Source organism: Gouania willdenowi, chromosome 24 (assembly GCF_900634775.1).
Source record: "Gouania willdenowi chromosome 24, fGouWil2.1, whole genome shotgun sequence".
Lineage (NCBI taxonomy): Eukaryota > Metazoa > Chordata > Actinopteri > Blenniiformes > Gobiesocidae > Gouania > Gouania willdenowi.
In genome coordinates, this window is record NC_041066.1 from 20,447,279 (window position 1) to 20,474,130 (window position 26,852).

At 36.6% G+C, this 26,852-nt stretch overlaps 1 protein-coding gene across 2 annotated transcripts in view; it reads left to right on the top strand.

Annotated features, from left to right (window-relative positions):
* The first annotated feature begins 1,419 nt into the window (after window positions 1-1,419).
* enpp1 (ectonucleotide pyrophosphatase/phosphodiesterase 1) overlaps window positions 1,420-26,852 on the top strand; it is a 33,433-nt gene continuing 8,000 nt past the window's right edge. The window contains exons 1-18 of one of the 2 annotated variants that reach the window (XM_028440140.1): window positions 1,423-1,798; window positions 8,736-8,802; window positions 14,046-14,106; window positions 15,267-15,364; window positions 15,444-15,523; window positions 17,897-18,016; window positions 18,932-19,041; window positions 19,110-19,175; window positions 19,247-19,319; window positions 19,523-19,631; window positions 22,309-22,440; window positions 22,523-22,554; window positions 22,691-22,818; window positions 23,812-23,881; window positions 24,242-24,329; window positions 24,561-24,745; window positions 25,647-25,686; window positions 26,461-26,621. In XM_028440140.1, the coding sequence (XP_028295941.1) occupies window positions 1,685-1,798; window positions 8,736-8,802; window positions 14,046-14,106; window positions 15,267-15,364; window positions 15,444-15,523; window positions 17,897-18,016; window positions 18,932-19,041; window positions 19,110-19,175; window positions 19,247-19,319; window positions 19,523-19,631; window positions 22,309-22,440; window positions 22,523-22,554; window positions 22,691-22,818; window positions 23,812-23,881; window positions 24,242-24,329; window positions 24,561-24,745; window positions 25,647-25,686; window positions 26,461-26,621 (1,734 nt within the window). In that variant the 5' untranslated portion in view covers window positions 1,423-1,684. Of the gene's footprint in view, window positions 1,799-8,735; window positions 8,803-14,045; window positions 14,107-15,266; window positions 15,365-15,443; window positions 15,524-17,896; window positions 18,017-18,931; window positions 19,042-19,109; window positions 19,176-19,246; window positions 19,320-19,522; window positions 19,632-22,308; window positions 22,441-22,522; window positions 22,555-22,690; window positions 22,819-23,811; window positions 23,882-24,241; window positions 24,330-24,560; window positions 24,746-25,646; window positions 25,687-26,460; window positions 26,622-26,852 lie in introns of both variants that reach the window. The other variant, XM_028440139.1, reaches the window with a different exon arrangement.

Consider the following 26,852-nt stretch of genomic DNA (forward strand, 5'->3'; position numbering starts at 1 on the left):
AACCTGTGGCTCTGGAGCCTCATGTGGCCCTTTGACTCTTTTGCAATGGCTCCCTATGGCTTTAAAAAAAAAAAAAAAACTATTGAAATAAAGAGTTATTAATTAATTCATGATTAATGACAAATAAAATCAAGATATAACAATTTGTTAACCTAAAATAAATCACACTTTCCTACTTCACCTCCTGCAACATCTACAGACCATCAACTTTCCCTACACCTGTGGCTAACCTTAAGTTTTAAATCCCTGGTAAGATAAATAAACCAACAAAAACACTATTCTGGAAGAAAATAGAGATTTTAATTGTGTGGGAACAGATTCATTTAACCACCAATGTGACGGTTAAATATGCATGTTTTATGTGTGGCAAAGAAATGATCAATTAGCATGTGTTGATCACATGATCATGTGTTATCAAATTCAAGTTACTTTTTGAAACCTTTCATATACATTAACTGAAAAAAACTATTTTATATAACATTGTGTTCATGTAAACTGAAGTTGTGTAAGAATTTGAAGATGCAAGATACTGTTTTATTTCTTGATGTCAATTTATTTTAATTTATTTTCAAAACTCATAAAAAAAATGTGCAATTATATTTTAGAACAGTAAAAATAAAGTTTTTCTAGGCAAAAACTCATAACTCCAAATACAAATCAGCTGGGATGAACACATTACTTATTAGTTAATCATATTGTGAACTTTATTTTATTTTATTTTTTTTATTTTTGTTGTTGTTTTTGTCCTTTTTTGTCAAAATAGTTGTAATGTAAAAAAAAAAAAAAAAAAGTAGCACGAAATTCTACGATATAAAAAGACGACGATGTAAAATTAAACGTCCCTAAGACAGTGTTTGTCAACCTTGGGGTCGTGACCCCATGTAGGGTCGCCTGGAAATAAATTGTGAAAAAATCTATTTTTACAATGGTCTTTTTTATTTCATAATGTCCTTTTTCACAAATACAAATTCTGCTGAAAAACGACATTATGAAATAAAAAGGCCAATTTGGAAAACGACTTAATGAAATTTAAAAAAAGACCATTGTGAAAAGGGACATTATAAAAATAAAAAAGACCATTGTGGAAATAGATATTTAAGAATAATAAAACGTATTTCATAATAATATTAACTTATTTAACAATTTAATGGTCATATTATATATTTGTCTGTTATTTATCAAAATGGTATTTATATCAAAATGTTGTTTTTATTTATTTAATTATGACTTTTTTGGGCTTCCATAAAATAGAGCCTTGTGAGTGTTAGAAATTAGAATCAGGATGTGCTGCACTACTAAACTTGACCACTGAGTGGAGCCAGAGCTTAGTTTCCTATTCATTATAAAGGATGTCATTGATGGTTCTACAACAGCTGGTTTGGTCCAGACCTGAAATAGAGTCAACACTGAGTCACTTTACACTGTATATGTTGTTGTTGTTGTTACACATTGAGTGAGATGCTGTTACTTGGGATGATTGTTTTCCAGTTGGAAAGGTTTCAGGTTTTTTATGGTGGAAATATGTCAGAACAGCAGAGTTTGAGGTCTGTTTCAGCTCCTACTTCAAAGACTGGAAACTTGACGTCAGGAAGGCGGTGCTTCGGGGCTCTAGCCACGGGCAGGGAGGCTCATATCCGCACACAGCCTCCGCTTACACTGCTCCCCACCGGTGGGACACATCACCATGGACGTACCCCGGGGCGAGGAGCTCTCTGCAGGGCAGGAGGTGTCCTTCTTTGGGACGGAAGAGCCGCAGAGGCGCAGAAAACCCATGTACCGATACGGGATCATTTTCGCGGTACGTTCACGGACAATTGCTGACCTTTGAACGCCACACGGCTTTATTTTTACTCTCACACTCCCACAGTTGGTTTTAATGAGTCGCTTATCGTTAATTCTCACCTGTAATTACCGTAATTCAACCCGCACTGATACAATTTTTCTCCCCAACCAAACTACTGCAACAGTTCGTCAGTTTTTCATATTGATTATTTCCAGATGTTGGTGCACACACTAAAGCCTTTCAGCCAAGTATCTCTTCTTTCCTGCTGCAGAATATTTAAAAGTTATTTTATTTTAATGGAAATGGTTATTATTTCAATCTGTTAATAATAATACAACGTGATTGTCCTCAAAGTTGCCTTGATCATTTTGTCTTCACATTTATCAGTTAACATCATTTTGGGTCAAAGGCAATGAATGCATTAAAACAAATTAAATACCTTTTTTGACAATTAAATGAATTAATAATTAATTATTTTAGGGCTGTTTTGCAGCATAAATGCAATAACAAAAGAAAATAAAATAAAATATTACAGGTACTTTTAATTTTTAAGCGATCATGATCAGGTTGAAGGATGCTTTTGTATTTAATTTTCAGTTTTTTTAAGATGGACATACCGATAACTGCCTGAAAGAAAAAAAAAAAAAAAACAAGAACATAATTTAATGAGGCTGTCCTGACTAGGCCTGGGCAATATATCAAGAGTCAAGATATATCTGGATTTCTATTTTGGCGAAAATTGCAGTATCACCTATCACGTTATATTTTCATTTCATAGCTTATTTGGCATTAAAATACTTGTTTTAAGAGTCGCTGCTTTAGCTTCTTCTCAAAACAGCATTAAGAACACAGTTAGATGGACCACTGAGTGTGTCCTAATCCACACCGTCCCCTAAACCAGTCGCATCACAAAACTCACTCACACATGCTGTCCCTTATGAGAGAAAAAGACGAAAGTGGCACATATTGTGCAACTGTTTTTTAATAAATGTGCCTGTGTGGCATTTCGCATCTGCAATTTTAATCCAGAATTGTCTTTCTGGTAAAACTTCAATGAGTTAAAAATATCGAGTTTTATATTTTATATCGTCATTATGAGAACAAATATTGTGATGTGAGTTTTGGTTCATATCGCCCCGTCCTAGTCCTGAATAGTGGCCCTGCTGTAGTTTTCTATCTATTAGTTCATTAGTTTACTATTGTACACAAGAAAAATACTGGTCCCGAAACTCGGTCTTGTCTTGGTCTCACAGTGCCCAAACACTGGATTTTTTTTGTCAAGACCAGCACTGATTTCTGCTATTCTCCAACTTTACTAATGTGATAATGAGAAGAACTTGGTAAAATGATAAATATCTCTGATTCACGCGTTACCTTTATTTTTGTTTGTCATATGTATTTTAAAGAAACTAAAACTAAAGAGAGAATGTTCTTTTACTATTCAACCTTATCATGGTTTTTGAAATGTATTTTGGTTCTTGGTCTTGTCTTTTGTCTTGGTCTTGACTCGGTCTTTGTCTTTGTCTCGGTCTTGGTCTTGACTCGGTCTTGGTCTTATCTTGATCTCGGTGCATTCTGGTCTTGGGCATGTCTTGGTCTTGACTCCCAAAAGTCTTGGTCTTATCTTGGTCTCGGTGCATTCAGGTCTTGGGCATGTCTTGGTCTTGGATGGTGTGGTCTTGAGCACAACACACATTTTTAACATGTAGATGAGGACAAATGTATCTCATAATGTAGAGACAACCCTGGATGACCCTTATGACTCGGACACGGTCATCATCAGAATCAATAAACTTCAGGTTTGCTTTCCTACCCCGTGGTTAATCCACCGCTGTCAAACAGCTGGAATGTCAGCGACGCTGCTAGTGGGAATGCAGAGACTAAATATTCTCACTTCAGTGCAAAGACACAAAGGCCAGCAGCAGCTCTGCAGGTGGCCTTGACCTTAGATTGGGTGTGCAGCAGGACAGGGTGGATTTAAAACTAGACGTTTGACCCAGAAAGTCAAAGAGAAGCTTTTGCAGCCACCTCGGCCTATGCATGTGTGCTGTGCTTAAACAACTGTTTTAGCCTCGTGAGTGACAACTCTACCAGGAGACTGAGGCTGTGTTCAAAATGTCATACTAACATATTACTCATGCGAAGTCTGAAGTCAAAATGAGTATGTAGTGCGTTCACATTAGGTAGTATGAAAAGATCGAGTACGCGGGAAATACCCGGATGTAGTGCTGTGCGATATGGAGAAAATTTTATATCACAATAGAGGTAGATTTATATCACGATAATATATATCCCGATGTAGTATTTCTTCCTTAAAATTACATGGAATTATTGGTATATATTTTATAATACTCTATATATAAAATGGTTTCTATAAATAAATTGGCAACATCACCTTTTCCTATTTCTCAGTACCTTTAGGATTTCGTGACCAATTTCTGCGATTGCTATCACCTAAAACGCCTGATTCTGCAGCAGTTTTTTTCAAATCTTGTTTCAAAACTTGTGACTAAGACTACTAAGGCTTTTTTTTATTTTCTACAACTTTACATAGACTGGTCTACCCCCCCCTCCCAAAAAAAAAAAAAAACCTGATTGCTTTTCAATTATCTCATATCAATACAGAAAAGAGCAATTCACTACAATTTACCAAGATATGATAATTTCCATCACAGTGTAAAGGTCTAGTACAGAGACCATTACACAGAGGTTCAGCATTTGTAAATAGAGCTCTTGTTTTGAAGTTAATCGGAAGTTTGGTCAGTAGCACAATGAAGGATCTCCGAAAATCTCAGAAATGTCGGCATTCAATGTGTTTTTGTGAGTTTTATGCATCAAATGAGCACATGTTGATATTCTACTTGGTCACTTTCTCACTTAAAATGTTTTCAGAACTTTCAAAGGTATAAAATCAACTGAGATGTTTAGCCTCTGTGTTCTTCAGGTTTTTGTTGTGGTAGGTTCGAAATGCATCTTGGGAAACTTTGAAGTATACTTCAGTGGGAATGGTCAGCTAATTAGAGATGTCGCGATACAACTTTTTCACTTCCGTAACGAAACCGATATTGCAGCCTTGAGTATTGGCCGATACCGATATCGATCCAATACGATATCTGGATGAATCAAACATACTTTTATAACTTGTTTTGTAGTGAGGAATGTTAGAAAAAGCTTGATTAAGTGATGTTACTCAAACAGGGAACATTAATCAACAATTCAGGTTCACTTCAGTTATTTTTTACTGTCAGTATAATTAGGGCCCTGTAAAATCTTTGTTATTTTTATTAAATTTTTTTCAAATTTTTTAAATTCCGTTTTTTTTTTTTTTTAGAAATATTTATCATTTTTTTAAAGAAAATTATAGTTTTTAACTCCTGTGAGGAAATGAAATAAATACTAATAAAAAAAACAAAAAAAAAAACAGCATTTATGGGAGGGGAGGGGCCAACATTGAAAGAATCTAACGAATCTGTTTCAGCCAGTAGCAAAATTAAATTGTTATAGCTTGCGTTCAACCCTTAGTGGCCAGTATATATGACAATTTACAGCTAAATACCCAAAATTAAAATACTTTTACTTAAAAGTGAAGAGTGGGACTAGGATAATTAAACAGCACTACTTAATACCCAAATACATATATATTCAGCAGAAAAAAGTGGATTGGGGTTTAGTTCCTCTTTAAAGAAGTAACACGTCTGTGAGAGCCAGAATTCTTGATTGTTTGTAGGTGCCAAATACTTATTTTACACAAGAATTTACAATAAAGTATTTAAAAATCCTATAATGTAATTTTCTTGATTTTTTTTTTTTTTTTTTTTTACATTCTGTCTCTCACAGTTGACGTGTAACTATGATGAAAATTACAGACCTCTCATCTTTTTAAGTGGGACAACTTGCACAATCGGTGGATGCTAAATACTTTTTTTGCCCCACTGTATACTCATTGAGTTTGCAGTGTGTAGTATGTTAGTGCACAGTTTCAAACACAGCCCGAGTCATTGCCCAGCCCTGTAGCTTTAAACACATTTAGCCAATGACTAATGATGGTAAGAACATAAATGTTCCTTTCAGACCAACCTTTGACTCACTGTTTTTGTCTAATGAGCAGGAATGCGATTGGACATTTGAGCGAGTGTTTTCTTTGTTTTTCCCCGTAATTCTATTCTTGTCACAGAGGGAAAAACAACGTTAGCTTTTCGTAGTTCACACCTCGTGCTGTAAACACTGATAGAAACCACAAATATTCCGCTCTGGAGGCTAAATCTGACACATCGCTTAGTTTTTTTATATTCAACCTTATACTGTAATTGTGAGGTTCTGATCTAAGTGTTGTGGTCTAACACCATTTCATGTTTATCGTAGGTTTGAAATGAAGTATGTTAAGAATGTGCACCATTGTGTGTGACAGCAGTAATATACATCGAGCAGCATGAACAGGATCTCAGGAGACTTTACTCATCCTTCAAAGTAAATAAAAAACCACAGGAATCATGAGCCTCTGTCTACTACACTGTGATTGAGCACTTATGGAAATAGTCTAGACTAGTGGTTCTCAAATGGGAGTACGTGTACCCCTAGGGGTACACGATGAGATACTTAAGAGAGTGGAAAATCAACAAATAAAGTTTCAGTCTAAATAATAAAAACTATAGAAATCCATCTATTAACGAGGCACTAAATCAGGGTTTTTCAATCTTGGGGTCAGGCCCCATGTGGGGTCACTTGAAATTTCTTAAAAATGAACATAGAATTTTTAAATTATTATTCTTCTTTGAAAAAAAAAAAACAACACAATCTTAAACAACAGTTTTTCTATATACCGTTCTTTCACTTTATGAAATATAAATCCAGTTCAACTAAAATGCAGTTATCTGAGCTCAAACATGATAAAAAAACTAATTCTGGAAAAAATGTCTTTGGGGTCGCCAGAAATTCTTGAAATCAAAATGGGGTCATGATCCAAAAAAGGTTGGGAACCACTGCACTAAATACTGTTTCTTTCCACTGATTTACAAAATGAGATTCGTTCAAATGTGTGTTCATTTCATCATTATGCTCTAGAGTTATTTTTAAATTGTGTTTTTATAAGCAAAATGGGTACTTGGATTCAGAAATAAGTAGGGATGTAACGATTAATCGTAAGGCAGTTAAAAATCGTTTCATAAGTGTCACGGTTCACAGTGATACTGTGAAAGATGAATCGCAGTACTTTTTTTAATCAGCAGAGGGCGCTGTATATTTAGCCTTCTCTTGTCCAAAAGTGTTGGCGGCCGGCGGAATCTGCTACTACTTTCTTTCTGGCCGCCTTCTACTTTTAAACATGTTCATAAATGATTCCTTAGCCCTTTAGCACCGAAAGAATATCTGTAATATTACGTGGATATTTGTAAAAGTCACGTTTTTCTATTAGCTCTGTCTACTAGCGCGTAGCATTTCTTCTTCACTGCTAGAATAGCTGCATGCCAACCGACCACTGGGTTACCAGCGCCCTCTGCTGGTCCAAACAGATATCTGAAGTAAATACATTACAATGACTGTTTTTTTTTTAAAGTCCAATTGTTAAGGCACAAAATACATTTTCAGTTGCACTTTTAAAAAGACTATAGAACCAGAATTTAAATTAATAGGCTTCTTCATTTGTATTATTCCTTTATTTATTTCATTCATGTTTTTCATTGTTTATCAAGGGATTCTTTAGACAATGAAATTAAAAGGAAAATAGTACAGTTTTTCATCATTTGCCTACAGTCCCATTTTGTAAAATGAATCGTGAGAGAATCGTATCGTGAATCGAATCGTATCGGGAGTTGAGTGAATCGTTACATCCCTAGAAATAAGAGAATGGGGGTAATTGAGCCAAAAAAGTTTGAGAACCACTAGTCTAGACGCTCCATGTTGTTTTTTTTCAGTCAGTATATGTGTACGCAAACAATAATGGAGCTAACTTTTGTTCAAAGGGGGCAATAGTGGCTTTTATAGGCTAAAAATCATGAATAAAAGGTGTGCATTCATTACATAAAGTGAAAATAATTTGAGTTTTATGAAGGAAATATTGCAGAAACGTCTGTTCCTGTAAGTTTCCATTTGACATTTGGATGTTTGCTCTCACAGCCCACATTTTGACGCTTTTCTAGGAACTTCTTCCAGGTTTTTCTGCTCCTCATCCATAGCTGGAGAATATAGAAACTCACATTCAGACACCAAATACAGAGCTGCATGTTTTCCCTCCTACCTGTGAGAATTCTGTGGGAATTCTTTCACCACAGGAACCCCAATTATTAGGATTAGCTTGAGGCTCATGGTGTGTCCCACATTTCTGTTTTTGAGACTAAAACCATTTACAATTTCAAACTTTTAGTCCTAATGTGAATCTTCAAAGATCACATTTTACATGAACCATTTAAAACCTGACCCTCGCCTTTATTTGGTTTGTAAACACAGACAGAGACAAGAATAGAAGAAGAAGGAAAGTATAAACATGGAACCAAAAATGGAATAAGTCCCATAATGGTGGCTTTATTTCTCATTGGCTCAGATTTGGCAATTTTATAGATGTGTGAAGTTAGTGCAGGGGCAGTGGTGGATTTCAAAATAAAATTCTGTAAAGAAAGCCAAACACTAACCTTAAAAAATTTTCTGTTTGGGGGAAAAAAAATTCGATGCCTTTGACAATCTGAGATAAGGCGTCATTTTTAGTGATCAACAACTGAGATATTTAGGAGAGAAAATGTTTTAAAAACTGTTTTTCTATCAGTTGTTTTTCAAGAAATAAACTGGTTCAGAAAGTACTTTTAAGATGTTATAATTTTTAACTAAATGTGCTTGTATTAGCATTAGCTAGTATACCCTTCTGCTTCGTTGTTGTTGATTATATTGAAGTACTAGAGCTTCAGTTGTGTTGAACAACTAAGAGTAAAATGAAAGAATGCTGTCTTTGTTTACTCTGTTGAAGGTGCTGGTGCCGTGTTTACTGGTTATCACCGTAGCTATGGTTCTGTCCCTGAGAAATCAACGACCAGGTAAACTTTGTACTTTAATGCTGCCAAAAACCTGCATTTCTTCAGCCAATATTTTGTGATTCAAATGATTGTGCTGCTGTTTTTTTTTTTTTTGTTTCTTTATCAAGTCTTTGGATTAATATTTTGCAATTGAACTTCATTGGTTCTGCATTGGTTTTTAAGGGGGGGGGTGAGAGGTTTTACATCACAGCTTACCCATTGTTCATTTTTGACAGCTTATTCTGATTTAGTTCAGTCACAGTCTTCTGAATAAAATACAATTTACAGTTTTGGTTAAAAAAAAATTAGTCGTCAGGACTATTTTAGTTATAGTCTAGTTTTCGTCAACTAAATTACATTAAGATTTTTTTCGACTAAGTCAGCATCCAATGTGAACATTTTTAAATCAAAGTTAAAGGCACTTTTTTTCTCTACTGCATATGATTGAGAGAGAGATTTTTTGTCATGTTGTTGATGTAATGATGATTTTACTGATGATTTTAATTGATTTTACTGATGATTTTAATTGTTCTTATTGATTTAAATGTTCTTATTGATTTTAAACAATTGAATGTTTTATCATGTAAAGCACATTGAGTTGCCTTGAGTATGAAATGCGCTATATAAATAAATTTGCCTTTGCCTTTGCCTTTGACTAAAGGCGAGCATACTGCGATTTTTTTATTTATTTTTTATTTTTTCCAATCGCTGTACTCAGCTCCAGCTCAAATTGTGCGACTCAATTACAGAGTGTGAATGTTCGCAGCCCACGATTCATGTTCTCACACTGTACGGACCGACACTCTGACACGCCCCGACTGCTCACACTGCACGTCCATACACGACACGTTGGGGTCTTGTTTCCAGAAATGCAACATAAAAACTAGAAGAAGAAGAAGAACTCTGAAGTGTCGCCATCAAAATAGAAGAAGAGGAAGAACCCGGAAGTGGAGAGATACTCGCATAGCTCAGCAAAAAGAGATGTGTGTGGACCAGGACTTGTCTGGCAGACGTGGAAAGTACGGTCCGTCAATTGTACAGCGGTCTTACGGTATTTGCGCATGCACAGTGAGAGAGTTTGAGGTAAGCCGGTTCGTGGCACTGCTTCAACAGTGCGATACCCTCACGAGGGGTGACCAGGGTTTCAAACAAGTTTGATTTTCTTGTGACCATACGATTGCTGACTGGCATTACCCCTTGTATACTACACCTTGTATACTACACCATGTATACTACACCATGTATACTGCACCATGTATTCCAAACGATGCACAGCAAACGATTTAGCCGAGACTCGGCCTGATCCCAAAAATAGACGCACAAGTGAAAAATCGGTTTAAAATGGGCCAAAAATCGCACAGTTACAGATATAGTCAAATAAAATATAAAGCACAAGATTTAAACTCTATTTGATTTTATCGATCAACCTGATATGGAATGATATTAATGTTTGTAAAAACACACACTCAGCTCATTTCCTATGTGAATCAGTGATACTATTTTTAGCTTTGAGGAAACACACAAACTACATTGTGATCTTTTCCAGTAGTTCCAGTTCTGGGCTCAACAATCTTACGGAGTCATTAACTAGTTTACTTCTTTTGTAATTGAAGTAGTAAAACGTGTATGTGTGGCTGTTCATGGGATTTTCTTCACCATGTGTGGGCTACAAAAGTAGTTTTTCTACACTTTATTTTTTATTTCAAAAGGTTTCATTTATTGACGTTGCTATGCTAAAGCATTCTCAGACTTAAAGAGGGGGAGGAACATCAAACTTACAGCAGGACTGGGTGGATACAAAAATAATAGTGACCCACCCTCACCAAACAATGATCCACAGAGGTCACATGTTAAAAAACCTTGGACTAAACACATTTTTTGCACTTTGACTTGTGTGGAAAATCCATTCAGTTAGTTATGCAATTGCAAGTATTCAAAGTTTAACCAAATTGTAGCTCTCCTATTATCCTTGGGGTCAATTTGACCCCATTTAATGTTTATCATTCAAAAAATAATAGTTGCCTTAGTTTTGTTTTTTTGGTCCATATTTCATGACTTTTCCTTATTTGATGAATACAATTGATTAAGCATAAAATTGTATGTATGTTTATTTTCTTCAATATGCTGAATACATATTGCACGCATTGGTGTTCCTCTGGGGTCAATTTGACCCCAAGCTGTTTTATCTGTGTAAAACTTTTAGCTCTTTCACAGTGAAAGTGACGTAGAGGAGACTGTATCTCAGACAGAGGAATATGTTCCAAAAAGGAGATAAAAATAAGTAAATAAATGGGTGTATGAGAGGAAAAGGGGGTGTCACCAACATCAATCAATATTGTTCATTCTGTGAGAGTTATGAATGTGCACCCCAAATTAGTGTATCTTGAAAATCTTTCATTCAAATCTTTTATAACTGTAAAACTGAAAGTTTGGCCTGATGGTGACGCTAGAGAACAGGTCAAGATTTTATTATCAATGGGTTATTTTTGCATTCAACAAAAAAAAAACAAAGTGTCTGACACGAAAAACTTGGTCAATGATTTTCTGGAAATCATTTTCTGGAGGCAAATATCCCTGGGGTCAGATTGACCCCAAAGGTAAAATGTGTCGGTAATATTTGAGGAAAATAAGGGGGTTAATTAAGACGCACGAAAAACACAGACACCAGAGTGAGAGAAAGAAGCCAATACAAACACTCAATGGTGTAACTTTGACTGATTAAAGTGAATATACAGCACGCTTTTATAATGTATTAAAAAAAAACAACCGCACCCAGTAATGGTCTGGATGTTTCTGTAAAACCAGTCCTGTGACTGGTTGAGCTGAGAGGCTCAAGTTACCATGCAGCCTCAGAAGTCGGAAGTCTTGAGACTCAGACCGGCTACGTGTCATTTTATTTCAGCCTTCTGATGCAAATTTTATCGTAAACACGTATTTCTGAGAGAGGAATGCTTTCTACAGTTCTAGATGACCCTCCGATGAGGCGTGGGCACTGGCGTCAGTGTGCTCTTTGTTGCAAACCAGCAGGTCCAAACACTCTTGCACATTTGTGGCAGTGGTGGTGAGTGTGGGCAGCCTTTTCCCCCAGCCTGGGCGGGGTGCGCTCTCTGCTGTGGCATCTCCCTGGAACTTATATTTTCTAGCAGCCAACATGAAAGACATAGGGGAGAGAACGTCTTCTTGACTCTTTGCTCACCCTCAGTTCTTATTTAAAGGGAAATTCCACTGTTTTTACAAATGTGGCCTAAAACCCTTTTTAGATGTCCTTATTAGAAGATCTATGCCTAACAAAATGCTTTATTTGTCACCATATTCGTTTTATTAACTTTACCGTTTTAGAGACTGTATTCCACCATCTTAAAATCATGTGATTGATGATGTCACAAGGACCTACTGCTTGTAAACATCCCAAGTTAAAAATGTTGATGTAAACCTCTTTTATTTACAGAAAGAGGATAAAAACAGTGAAAAAATAATCTACGAGAGGCGACAGTTGCAACTCTGCGGTTTGGTAGTAAGACAATGATGCAGAGAAGAATAGCTCTCCTAAGGAACCTTTACTCTCCCTTAAACAGTGTGCAGCTAATGGTCTGGTGGCTGAAGTTAGCGAGTAAATCGCGGAATGAAGACGCACAAACCCTGAGGATAGAAGTTCTTTTGGGTGGGAGTCCTTCAACAAAAAGTAGCACAAATTGGCATTTTGACTGAAAAAGTTGCTCAATGATCTAAAAACAGGCTGAATGTTTCATTCCTATAAAAAAACAATGGGATGTTTACAGGTAAATGGGGCTTCACCAATCACATGATTTCAAGATGGCAGAATACAGGCTCTAAAACTGTAGTCTCATTTTTAAAAGGTAATAAAAACGAGTTTGGTGCAACATAATGCGTTTTCTTAGACCACATTTGTAAAAACTGTGGAGGATCCCTTTAAAGTTTAACAGCTTTGTTGGAACTTCCTATGTGCATTGTTTAATGATCTGCGTCCTCACGGAGGATGTTGGAAGCAGATTAAAAGAAAAGAAGATTACCCAGAACCCTTTGTTTCCCTGGGGGTTGACTTGAAGTAACACAAGATTAATTTCCTGTGCATTACAGATCAAGGCAACTTGTCTCTTCTTAGCACATCCCGGATTTAGTCAAAACAGCCCTTGCCGACAAGTAATGGGCATGACAAATTGTGAAAAATAAGCATGAAATATGGTTAAAAGTGACATTAGGTGGGAAAAGTGGTAGAAAGGGTTTAAAAGTGTTGAAAAATTGTGCAGAAAAGGCATTAGAATTTAATGAAGTGGCAGAAATGGGAGTAATGTAGGAAAAATGCTTTAAAAGGAGCAAAAATATGGCAAGAAAAAGTGAGGAAAATAGGTTCAAACTGACCAAAAATGGTGGAAAAGGTAGTGAAATGGGATTTTAAAAACTACAGAAATTGGTTAAAAGTTTCAAATTAGAGTGGACAAAAACAGAAATTGGTAGAAAGGGTTCAAAGTGTCCATATTGGAACAATTGGTTTAAACTGGCTAATGAGGGGCATGACAAATCTTGAATGTGATTAAATTGGCAAAAGTAAGCATGCCATATGTTGAGAAGAGGTTAAAAGGGATAATAATGGGTCAACATATGCCATATTAGGTGGGAAAAGTGGTGGAAAGGGTTTATAAGTACCAAACATGTCTTGAAAAGGGAAAAAATGTGCAGAAAAGTTATTAAAATTTGATGGAGAAGTGGCAGAAATTGGAGTAATGAAGTAAAAATGCATTAAAAGGAGCAAAAATAAGGCAAGAAAATAGGTTAAAATATGGCAAGTTTGGTGTCGTTGCAGAAAAAGGGTAAATATGGGCTTGACTTGTTCAAAAATAGAACCCCTGGTATAGTGTAGGTTTGTGAAAGAGGTGGAAGTTACATCATCTTGTCGGTAGTAATATCCTTTACTACTTAAATCTTGGTTTAATTTTAACTTTTGCCTTCAATTTTCTTTAAAGCAATTTATTCTGAGCTGTTTTGCAACTCTAGCCAAAAACGTAAACTGAGCTGTTACGTAATGTGATAAACTGATTCACAGAAACAAAAAAAAAAACCAAAAGCAAGTGTGTGTAACGTACAGAATTCACAAACATTTGTTTCTGGAGAGGCGATGAAATCAGAAACGAGGGATTGGCCAACGTCTCGGCCTCAACTGAATCCAAACTCTGGCCTGTAGTGTTTGTAAATGTGTTTTTACAGTTAAACGGGCACAGGCATGACATCACTTCTTTCTCCAACAGACGGAGAACTGTGGCTCCAGTCCACCTCTGAGGCATTTCAACGTTCCCAATGCCCCCCTGGGTAATTAGAGCATCAACTGTGTTTTTAACAACAATAATAACTGCTTTTGTTCCCTGCTTTGTTCAACAATGAGTTCTGGATTAGAAAATGACAGATTATAAACTGAAACCAGTTTTGTTGTTCACTCAGTTCAGTGTTTAAAAAAATATTGTTCTTTCCAAATTGTAAATTTATGGAGAAATGCAACAACTTTTTAAAAGTGATTTAATTCCCATTGATCAGCCTGATATTGGATGGTATTTTGATGTGATCAATGCGTAAGATCACATGAGTTCTGATTGGATTTCATCCCATGTCATGAAATTATAGTTGTTTTTTTAAATATAAATATATTTTGGGATAGTTTTTGTCAACATGTATTTTTTTTAATATAAATTAGTCATTGTCTAGTTATCATCAAGTAGAACTATGATGTAAACCTGGATAGATAAATGCATTGTAGTCCAACTCTGACATGAAAATGGCAGCAGTCTAACCATATATATATATATATATATATATATAAATGCTAATTATAAAAAAACTAATCAATTCTTTCCTTAAAAGTTTATTATTTGGTAATTTACACAATATTTTATTTTTTTTTCTGTCATTTTTACTTTCTCTTGCGTTCCAAATTGTATGCTCTAAAGCAGTTATTCTCAACTGGTGGGTCGGGACCCAAAAGTGGGTCGCGGGCCTGTACTTGGTGTGTCGCAGATAGCTAGTCAAAAAATAACTACTTAATGTCTCTCATGTTGGACTTGTCTTTTATTTTGAAATAAACTTTTTTTTGACATGCAAGTTGCACAGGAAGATTTATGTTTAAAAAAGACTTTATGTGTGTTTTCAACAGCTATTTAAAAAAATAATAATTGTTTTGTTGAATTCTAAAAAAAAAGGTCACAATTTATCGACCATGGAAAAATGTGGGTCCCAGGGTGAGACCAGTTGAGAACCCTTGCTCTAAAGGACCTGATTTGGCCCCCGGGCCTTGAGTTTGACGTCTTTTATTCTGTTACATATTTCCATCACATATTTGAAGCTATTTCATCTCTTAGTGCCTCTCTCAAAGAGTTGCTTTGTATTAGCCTTGCATGGAGCTATTATAGCACACACTACAAAAAAACACAGCTACTGATGAATATATCAGTTTCCCATCTCTGTCTTTTTTTGCGTAGTTTCTCCAAATCTCCTCTTATCCTGGTGTCGTTGGATGGGTTTCGATCAGAGTACCTAAAGGATCACATCAGTCACATGCCCATCATCGACAAGCTGCGTAAGTCTCCAGCTGTGATGATTCCACAGCGCCAACGTGTTTTTCTCACCAGTTTGTCTGACTGTCGCCTGTGCTGCAGGAAACAACGGAACAACAGCGCCATACATGAGACCTGTTTATCCCACAAAGACCTTCCCCAACCACTACAGCATTGTGACTGTGAGTCTGGCAGTTGTTGTCGTCGTACAGGCATGAATCTTAAATAGACATGAGTCTCAAATACTTCAGACAACTGGAAAATGAAGGAATCACACAAATGTGTTTCAATATTTGTTGAAATACCAACATAGGAGTTATACTGAAGTTATAAAGTTGCATTTGTTGAACTGATATGAACTTTAAATATGTATTTTTATAAAGAAAAATTGGAGAGGCACAGACTATTTTTTAGTTCAGAGGCCACACAAACCTCAGTTTGAACTTCTTGTGGTGGTATTTTAAAAATGTTTGGAGTCAATTAAGTTTTTGTTTCTTTTTTGGGGGGTTTCTATCTATTATGTGTTTACCCACATGACACATTTGGCATGGCGCTGTTTTAGAGTTCATCATTTTAGCTATAGTTTTTATTGTATTGACGTGAATTCATTGATGTTATTTTATTTTTAAAAAAGAATTGTACATTTTGACAAACCCTTTATTTTATACAGATGCCTTTGTGGGAAAATATATTAAAGCTGCAGTTTGTAAGTTTCCCAATCATTTGGTCAAAAATCTTTAATCATCTTTTAGCATCTCCTTCTCCTGGTTCTGTAAATTAAGTTTATAAATCTGGATGTCAACCAGTCAGAGATCTTTGTACAAACACATGTGCTCCATGAGCTGTTTTGGGCGTTTCTATTGGTTGTTCTACTGTAGTCAGGCGCGTTCAGGGACCATCTGTAGTAAAAGTGCATTTGCAGACATTCCAGCAGAAGTCCCCCTAATAGCATTGGGCACAACAGTTACTCAGCAAATCAAGCGGAAAAAGGCAGACCGAGGTGGAGAAGCAACAGAATAAAGTCTCCAACACTGAGGAGGAACAGATAGCTCTCGCTTTGCGTCCTCACAGACCTCCGTGACTGCGGAGGTCTGTGAGGACGGAGGTCCACACTTATACGCTGGCTTCAGAGGGAAAGCGAGAACAGACATTATAAATTGCGTGTAAACCTAAGAAAAGCTTATTCAAGGTGAATTAATTGTATCCTCAGTGTGAGCTTGTGGCGGGGATGAGCCGACGGCAGCAGCCACTGCTCGGGACAGTAACTACAGAGTGTATTCATGTCAGAGTTTCTGAAACACCAGAAAAATCTCCACTAATACAAGGTAACGTCCATACATTTGTCACTATTTCTCTATTGAGGAAAATGTCGCTAAGAGCGTTCACAAAAAATACCGATAAGGGAGGTTGAGTTTTGGTTTCAAAACGGAACGGAGAGGATTCTACAAACTGCAGCTTTAAGTTCCAATTGTGGAAGATTTGGTCTCTTCCTTTTTGAGTTTATACATGAGATGTTTACTGTATGCAAGGGAATTGTAGCAAGATTTATTCCCAAAAATAAATGTGGGGGATGAAAGTAACTAGTAACTTTTCCTTTGAGTTCTATTTTATTGAGCTACTTTTTACTTGTACCTGAATATTTTATGTATGACTTACTTGTACTTGAGTACAATTTTCAGTGAAATGGTCCCAAACTTTTAAGACTTTGGGTTGATTCTTCTTCCGTTGCTCAATTCTTCTTCACAATGTAAATAGTGAAGCAACACTGCCCCCAGCAGTTCATGTATGGTACTACAGCAAAAATGAAGAAGAAAACGGCCGCCCGCCTGATTTTATCATGAATTTACAATATTAAATGATGTGTCAACGCTTATTTTTGTAGTCAAGAAAAAAATTAATTTAAATATATAGACAACCATGTGTGTAACATTATCAATTGTGTTACTAATCGTTTTTGCACAATTGTGCTGTTTATGTTACACACTTTGTGGTTGGTGCAGATCTCGCTACGGTCTACATATTTAATTCTATTTTTTCTTTTGCCCCTCCCCCCCTGGCTAGAATCACAAACTCCTCCTATGATCTGAACCACAGATATCTGAAAGTTCCAGTATTTTTTTTTTATTTAAGTCATTTTCACTCAGTGGAAAATAAAACTGCAAGTTAGAAAGGATGCACAGATTTGGTTTGTGATCCTTGGGTTTGAGTTTGACACTTTGGATCTAAAGTTCAGTGCTCGTGTAAAACTTTTTCTGTATTACGTTGTGAGGTCCAGGGCTTTCCCAAAGCTGCAATTCACCCTGACTGTGACTATTCCCTGAAGACAGCAGAGAGGTAGAGTGCTGTAGAGGCCTAATCACTGACACGTGTTGGTAAGACAGAGGAGCTTTACTCTGCCTGGTTGAAAACGTACCCCACAATTACCATAAACTGCTGCAGTTACGAGTAATACTTCATTTAAAGAGTTTGGTGCGAGGAGATAATTACTTTGATTCCTTGCAGCCGTGGTAGCAAAGTGGCTCCTTGTGACCGTGTGTTCGTTTTTACCTCTGCAGGGTCTTTATCCGGAGTCTCATGGGATTGTGGACAACAAAATGTACGATCCGACCCGAAACACTTTTTTCTCTTTGAAAACTGAAGAGAAATTCAACCCCAAATGGTACCAAGGAGAGCCTGTAAGTATAAAACCACCAAATAATTTGTAAAAGCGTAATATCCACCTGATCTCTTGCAGTCTGCCTCTGTAAAGGCCAACAAACTGTCAATAAAAAACATTAATTTCTCTTTCTGTTTTCTCAAGATTTTTGGCACAGATTGCAAACAATGTTTCATTATTTCCTGTATTTTTGGCTACTGCAAAAATACAATTTGGTGAACAGAAGGAAAAGAAAAGCAGCACACAGGGTTTAAATATATACAGTATATATATAAATACAGAATATTGAGGTTAAGAGAATAATTTAATTTGGTCGTACGACTGGACCAACGTGTGATTTATGAAACATTCGTATTTGACGCAAATGATCGGGTGTTGATAGATGCGGTGGCTGAATTCGATCGTTATTAACATGTTAACGCCCTTAAATCTTCCTGTATGGAGGCCCCACCCACTGTGGTCAAACAAACACTGGCAAGAAAAGAAAGGACTACACAGCAGAAAACCTAGAGACACACACGGAAATATACCTTTAATATCAGCATCAGTTGTCCGTACGCTTTAGGCAGTAAATAGCACGTTAAAAGAATTTAACGAAACCCTTAAATGACTAAATGTAACTTGTCTGTGTTGATTATGCCTTTAGCCATTTTCACCTATCCTGCATCATATTACTGATTTACTAAGTTTAAGGTATACTTAATAGTGAGCAGAACCAGATTAGATTTGTTATGAATGTGTCTGTTTAAATGACAGCTGAGCGTTAGATTAGGCTGTGCTGCTCCACAAATCCACACACTCAGATTTGCGTACACGAGTTCAGACCTGACGTGAGATCTGATCGTATGAACGGTTGATAAATTAGGGCCTCTGAGCGCTCTTGTTATTTAAGTTTTTCTCATCGTTCTTTCTCTCAATAATCTCCATTTTTCAGATCTGGATCACAGCGATGCATCAGAAACTGAAAACAGGCACTTTCTTTTGGCCAGGCTCTGATGTCGCGATTAATGGCACCTTCCCAAATCTCTACAAGCTGTATAACATGTGAGAAGAAAGTTTGTCCATAAGAATTAAAAATGTTACGATTGCTCATTAATAAACATTGTGTGCAGGGGAACTTCATTCAAGACCAGAGTGTTGACGATATTGGAGTGGCTCGATTTACCCAAGGACAAAAGGTGGTGGATGACTCATTTTAGGTTGAACTCACAAAAAGTTTTGGCATTAACTGCTGTGCTTGTAACTTCAGACCCGACTTTTACACTTTGTACTTGGATGAACCTGACTCATCAGGACACCGTTACGGGCCGGGAAGTAGCCAGGTCAGCTATTTACTGAAACAAACAAACTGAAAAAATGGTTAATTTTAACCTTGGCTTAAAATATGTATCTTAAGGGTGTGTCTGTAATTTATTTTTACAATAGAATACATTTCAAAATGATTTGTCTGTGAATATAAAATCTTCTAAAAAGAAGAATTTGTGCAGCATGTTTATTATGTGTAAACCTGTTGCTGTTCTTTCAGGTCATCCAGGCGTTGGAAAATGTGAACAACATGATGGGAATGCTGATGGATGGCCTGGCGAGGAGAGACCTTCACCGCTGCTGTAACATCATAATTGTGTCCGACCACGGTGAGAAAGACACTCGGCAGTGGAGGGCGCCGAAGGTTTAGCCAATTTTCCTTCATTTTTCTTTCATTTGAGACAAATTCATGTAAAAAGCATGTTCTATATCATTGTTTAAATTGTAAAAATCTGAAAAATAAATCTAAATTTAAATGTTAAATCTAAATGTAAAAGTTAATTCTAAATTTTAAATGTAAATGTTGAATCTAAATCTAAATGTAAAAGTTAAATCTAAATATTAAATGTAAATCTAAATGTTAAATAGGTCGTCAAGTGTAATGCTAAATGTTAAATGTAAATCTAAATATTAAATGTAAATCCAAATGTTAAATGGCTAAATGTAAATTCAAATGTTAAATGCAAATCTAAATGTTAAATAGGTCGCAAAATATAAAGCTAAATGTTAAATGTAAATCCAAAAAAACTTGTAATCGACAGGCGCTGACTTGCCCACTTTGAATAATTTCTTAACATTTAGCTTTACATTTGGCGACCGACTTAACATTTAGATTTACACTCAACATTTAGATTTAAATTTAACATTTATATTTATTTTTTATGTGTACACATTTTCAAAAATGATATAGTACTTGCTGTTTTACATGAATTTTTGTCTCAAATGGAAGAAAAATGAGTCACACAGCCGATTATTTTCTCTGCTCCTCACAGTTTTACAAAATAGCAGCAAAGTAGGGGATTTACGTCAAACTTTGCTGTTCCACTTGGTTGACACGCAGCACCTGTTGTGGCGACACTTAGCCTAAAAGTAAATGAATGAAACTGAAGGTGAGGGTTTGAGTGCAGTGTACAGTGGAGTTGTTTAACAGGATGTCTGGAGACCATATGTGCAACCTTGTATTTATGTAGATAAGAGACATGCATGGTAATGAATGAGAGTGCCAAAGACTTTACTCATAGAGATAAATCAGCCCAGCAGAATGTCCTGGTTATTACTGTGTAACCAGACATCACAGATTCACAAGGGTTCCACCCATATTACTGTGAGTGTAAAGACGAACGGTAGTGGAATTAAGTTTTTTGTTTCATTTGGCAACATTTGGACTTGTGAAGACATTTCTTTTAGATAAGGAACAGTGTTATGGTAGCTATCAATGCTACCCATGATTTTGAGAGTCCATGATTCAGCTTAAACGTACAGATTCATAAAGATACATTTCTACTTTTGACAGCTGTCAGAGGTAAAGGTGGTGGGACAATGAACTGAGTTCACCATATGATACACACAATTGTGTTCATGAGATTGATACAATGTAATATCTTGAAAAGAGATGAAAAACAGACATAATTACAACTGGGAAAGTAGCTATGCTTTTATTTGACTTTGGTACAAGATTTTCAACTTTCAAACTTAACATTGAAAAATGAAATTAATAGTACCATGTTTTGTCCGCGATACAATGACACAACAAGTCCACCCTAAAATCACTTTTTTCTGCTGAATACATATACGATTAGGTATGAAGTTCATTGATCCTAGTCCCACTCCACATTTTAGTCAAAGTATTTAAATGTAGAGTTTTTTGTTGTAAAATGTCAGAGTGACTGCCCTCTATGGGTTGAACGCCAGCTATTGCATTTTAATTTTGTTATCGGATCAGTGACATCACTAACTGTCGCTGTTGGCCCCACCCCTCCTATTAAAACTAGGAGGAGGGACTAGGTTTCCTCCCCTCACAGCCCTCAGTGAGCATTGATTGACAGCTCCATCTGGAACTGTGCAATGCTGTGGGGGCGGGGTTGCTGTGACTGGGTGTGTCCTAACTACTTTAGGAGCAACGACCATTATTAAGGCATTTTTTAAATGTCCCCCTAGTGGCAGGTCAGCAAAAACCTGGGGGTGTATTTACACTTTAAATAGTCTTTAGATGTAGATTTTACATGTTCAGCCAAAATTACATTAATTTTATGTATGTTCACTTACTTACTGTCTCTTTTGATTGTGCAAGTGTCGCTTACGCTGTGTTAAATGTAAATCAAAATGGTAAATGTAAATCTAAATGTTAAATAAGTCACCAAGTGTAAAGTTAAATGTAAATCCAAAACAACCTTGTGATCGACATGCGCTGACCTGCTCACTTTGCGTAATTTCTAAACATTTAGCTTTACATTTGGTTACCGATTTAACATTTAGATTTACATTTAACATTTAGATTTAACATTCACGTTTAGATTTATTTTTCATGTGTACACAATTTTAACAATGATATAGAACATGCTGTTTTTCATGAATTTTTGTTTCAAATGGAAGACAAATTTGCTAAATGTTCAGATATTGAGTGCAAGTGTCGCTTACACTGTGTTAAATGTAAATCTAAATGTTAAATGGGTCACCAAGTGTAAAGCTAAATGTTAAATGTGAATCCAAAACAACCTCGTGATCGACATGCACTGACCTGCTCACTTTGCGTAATTTCTAAACATTTAGCTTTACATTTGGCTACCAATTTAACATTTAGATTTACATTTAACATTTAGATTTAACATTCACATTTAGATTTATTTTTCATGTGTACACAATTTTAACAATGATATAGAACATGCTGTTTTTCAAGTGTGGCTTACGGTGTGCGCTAGCCTGTGATTATCTGTCACTTCATGTCCAGGAACAGCCTGAGTGAACTTTGATAGTTTGACTGAGAACAGCTCCATATTTATCTCACAGGTATGGAGGAGGCTTCCTGTGAAAAGGCCTCCTTTGTGTCAGATTATCAAAAACACGTCTCAGACTTTAACATCATCCAGGGCCCGGCCGCTCGCATCAGACCTGCCCACCTCCCAGACGACTTCTTCTCCTGTGAGCCTCCGTCATCGCTCACTGCTGGTTTGTTTTAAAGTCAGAAAATACTGACCCTGTGCTGTGTGTTTCCCCCTCTCAGTTGACTTTGAGGGCCTGGTGAAGAACCTGTCGGTATGTGAAATATTCCAAGCATGACTTTTTGTATTCACAAGAAGAATGGTAAATTATCTGCCCGTGTGGCTTCAGGTCAAACAGGCCACGTCTTCTGCCGCTCTGTTGATTCTCCTGGTCCGTGTCTGTTCTGAAGTGCAGGACCCCTGACCAGGCGATGAGGCCCTACCTCAAAGAGAACCTCCCTAAAAGGTTCCACTTTGCCAACAACCTGCTCATCGAGAGGGGTCACCTCTACATGAAGTCGGGCTGGCAGGCAGCACTGTAAGAGATTTAACACACCTGGTAACGTAAATAAAGTGTTAAAAGCTTTATTTCAACAATTAGTTTCCAATGAAATTTAAGCAATTTGTAATTTTCCTGCTTTTTAAACATATTAAATACCAATAAATAACCTGGCTTTGATATCTGCATGTATCTTTACTCGCCTGAAACCATTGATAAAGTAATGAAATTCCTTTCTTAGGTTTGTGTGCGTCTTTTAACCCAGTGGTTCTCAACCTTTGGGTCACGACCTTATTTGGGGTCGCAAGACACTGGTTGTTAGATGCCTTCAAGACACCAATAATATTTTCTGAACAACTTGAAGCCGCATTTTCTTATTTTTACTCTTTTTCTGCCACTACACCAAAGTTGTATTTTCATCACTTTTTCTTGCCATATTTTTGCTCCTTTTAATGAATTTCTGCTACATTACTCCCATTTCTGTCACTTCTCCATCAAACTCTAATGCCTTTTCTGCACATTTGTGTTTAAACCCTTTCTACCACTTTTTCCACCTGATGTCACATACAGTATGTTGACCCATTATTGTCACTTTTAATCTTTTTTTTTTCACTATATTTTATTCTCATTTTTCACAATTTGTCATGCCCATTACTTCCCAGTTTGAACTAATTGTTACTACTTTTTAAAGTACCCCAACCCCCCTCCCCCCATTTCTGCCACTTTTAAGCCAATATTTACACTTTGAACCATTTTTACAAATTTTTCTTCCTGGATAACAGTGGATATTATTCAGATGAATAAACGAATGTGGTTATCACAGATTCATAGAATAATGTGCCATCATTTTGCTGACTTTATGGATGGGCCCCAAAAATCTCTCCCCTTTATTTCCCCCCATAAATGGGGGAATAAACACGTCTGTGTTCAACCACGATTTTAACCAAACACTAAACCCTAACATGCTTCCACATTAGCATAAAAGATGGAAAATGTCGTCGCAACGGCTTCTACTTGTTTTCATTGTTACAGAAACCGAAAGGAAATGAAGTATTGCACTGGTGGATTTCACGGCTCGGATAACACCTTCACCAACATGCAGGTAATGAGACAAGATAACGGAAACATTTATGACAAAGTTCTGCTTTCATTTTCACATTCACAATTTCTTCCAGTTTGGTTGTGTCGAAATTTCTGGTTATTATTCACAAGCTTTTTATGTTTTTTATTAGAGATGTATCTCTTTAAAAAGAAATAGATGTAATGAATATCTGCAAATCCCAGCAGTTCTTTTTTCTAACTTGAAGCCATATGACCTCCAACATAAATGATATTCATTCATTTATGAGATTTACATTTCACTCTCATGTTTGTTGTCTTGTTTTCAAAGATAGTTTGACTTCATGTCTTGTGTATTTCTAGATTAAAACAAATGTGATTAATTTTCTGTTTATTTCTTCAGGCAATCTTCATCGGTTATGGTCCAGGGTTGAAAGAAAACACAGTTGTGGAACCTTTTGAAAACATTGAGCTCTACAACCTGATGTGTGGTCAGTCTCTGCATACTAGACAACACTTTGTGACACTTTCTATTTGTTAAACTGTAGGTGAAATTTAACCTTTCTGATGTAATAATCTGTCTGCTAGAACACGTCATCCCTTCACTTGGTTTAAATGTGTTTAAAGAAAATAGTTTGATGACTTAAAACAAATCTGGGAACATATAGATTTAGAAAAACTAAACTAAACTCTTGTTCTCCTTTTTTTTTTTTTAACACCAGATCTCCTTGGCATCCGCCCAGTGCCAAACAACGGAACTCATGGCAGTTTGAATCATCTGCTAAAGTTTCCCGTCCACCTGCCAGTTCACCCAGCACAGCTTGCCCACGACACTGCCTGTGAAACCACGAACCTGATCCCCACTGACAACCGACAGTGCACTTGCACGTCACAAACCACAGCAATGGTAGGGGTCAACCAGGACAAACTCAGCCCCCAAAAAAGGATTCTTTAAGATTCACTTTCCTCTCTGAAATGTAAAAAATGTCTTCATGCATTTAAAACTTTATTAACACGTAAAAAAAAGTTGTCGTTTTTTTTTTTTTTGATATTTTGTATATTTTCATCACATTACGCACACAGACAACCATCCATTCTCCAAAATACGTAATTGATTAATCGTAATTGAAAAAAAAGTCAGTTTTTGTTCTGATTTGTAATTGAGTTCAGATAATTGACTATTTATCAGATATAGACTATTTAAATGCAAAATTGGGGAACCATGTCACAGTTCTATGGCTCAGTTAACACTTATTAAAAAAGTGTTTCACATAAAGTTTCCCTGTTAGTTCTCTTGAAGAATAATTTGACAATTTTTAAAATAATAACAAAAATTTTTTTTTGGGTGCATTAAGGGATCTAGTGGGGTTCGGGTAACGAAGGGTTAGGGTAATGAACAACACTTAATGACAACCTTCATGACACTTTATTCATGCTAACGACAGATTTCATGTCATAATAGTGACAACGCAGTGTCAGCCTTTATGTATAAAACTTCAAGTAATGTGTTAGCCGTAATTGTAATTGACTTTCAGGGGAAAATAATAATTGTAATTGCTAAAAATGCTAGTAAATGTCATCATAATTCAGTTGTAACAGAACATGGGTAATTGAAGACAAATGAAAAATGTAATTGACCTCAATCCTGCACACAACAACACTACAACCGCACTTCAAATTTCAATAAATTAGTGCATTTTGTTCACTATTACCTTTAAAAACCTGTGCAGTGCAATGTTAAGTGTGAAACAGATGCAAAACTGGACAAACAAACAAACACTAACAAGATGTCTGTGTTTTTCTTACAGGAGAAGGATATGAACAAACATATTATCATAACTGATTCAAGTGAGTAACATCTGAATATTTGGTGTTTTCCCGTGTTTTCCTTAGATAGATCTCTTTAAAGGTCCCATGTCATGCTATTTTTCACCATCTCCATATGTTCTACGAACCCCAAAAACATAGTATTTGAGGTTTATTTTCCCAAACTCGCCTGTTTTCCAGAGTTTTAGCCTCTGAAAAGTCACTTTCTGAGCAACTCTACACAAACAGGCTGATTTGCTGCCCACTTATGCATATTCATGAGTGGGCGTGTCTATAGACGGGACACTGACTTCCTCCTCCCCGCACGGTGACGTAGGGTCAGAGGACGGCCCGCCCTCCTCCCACCCACTCCGTAGCCAAGCTCATGCTGCTTTATAAACACGAGACAGAGCGTGGGGGCGGGATGTTCGCAGGTACATACATAGACTGTAGAAAATACATACTGTATATAGCACTGCGTGAAGGATGCTGACACGCTCACCCTTGTGGGCGTGTTTGTTTACATGTCAATCACCGCAGAGAGCTTCCTGGAGGCGCGGCTTCTCCAGCTCAGTGCCGTGTCAAATTCGTCATCAAAGTGGGAACGCATCATCAAATTGGGGCGAGGTGTTTGGGCTCACCCTGCAGTAAGAAAGGAGCAAATCACCCTCTAACTAATGATTGAGGGAATTAATGAAAAAAACACTTTGGGCATGTGTATGAAGCCCTAATAGCACTTTATGATGTTTCAAGCACAGAAAAGTTCATTTAGCGTAACATGGGCCCTTTAAGTGATGATGTAATTTTGTTCCTTAGCTGTTAAAGACACTTTACGTCGGCTCCACCATCCTTTCGGCACTCCTCGAGTCGTCCGACCAGACGCCACCTTCTGTCTGCTGCACCAGTCGGATTACGTCAACGGATACAGCAAAGACCGCCTCATGCCTCTGTGGGTGTCGTACACGCTGCAGCCTCAGGTGAGCGTCTGCTCTGCACCTTTTCAGCTGCTGTGGTTATGGATTAGGGTTGGGGTCAATTCCATTTTTCAATTACAATTGCATCTTCAATTATACATATTCAATTACAACTCAATTATGCTTACGGTGACCGGCATTTTTTCCAATGACAGTTAAGATTACAATTGTATTTTTTCGACTGAAAGTCAATTACAATTACTTATTCACAATTATTGAGCCTTTAATAAATAA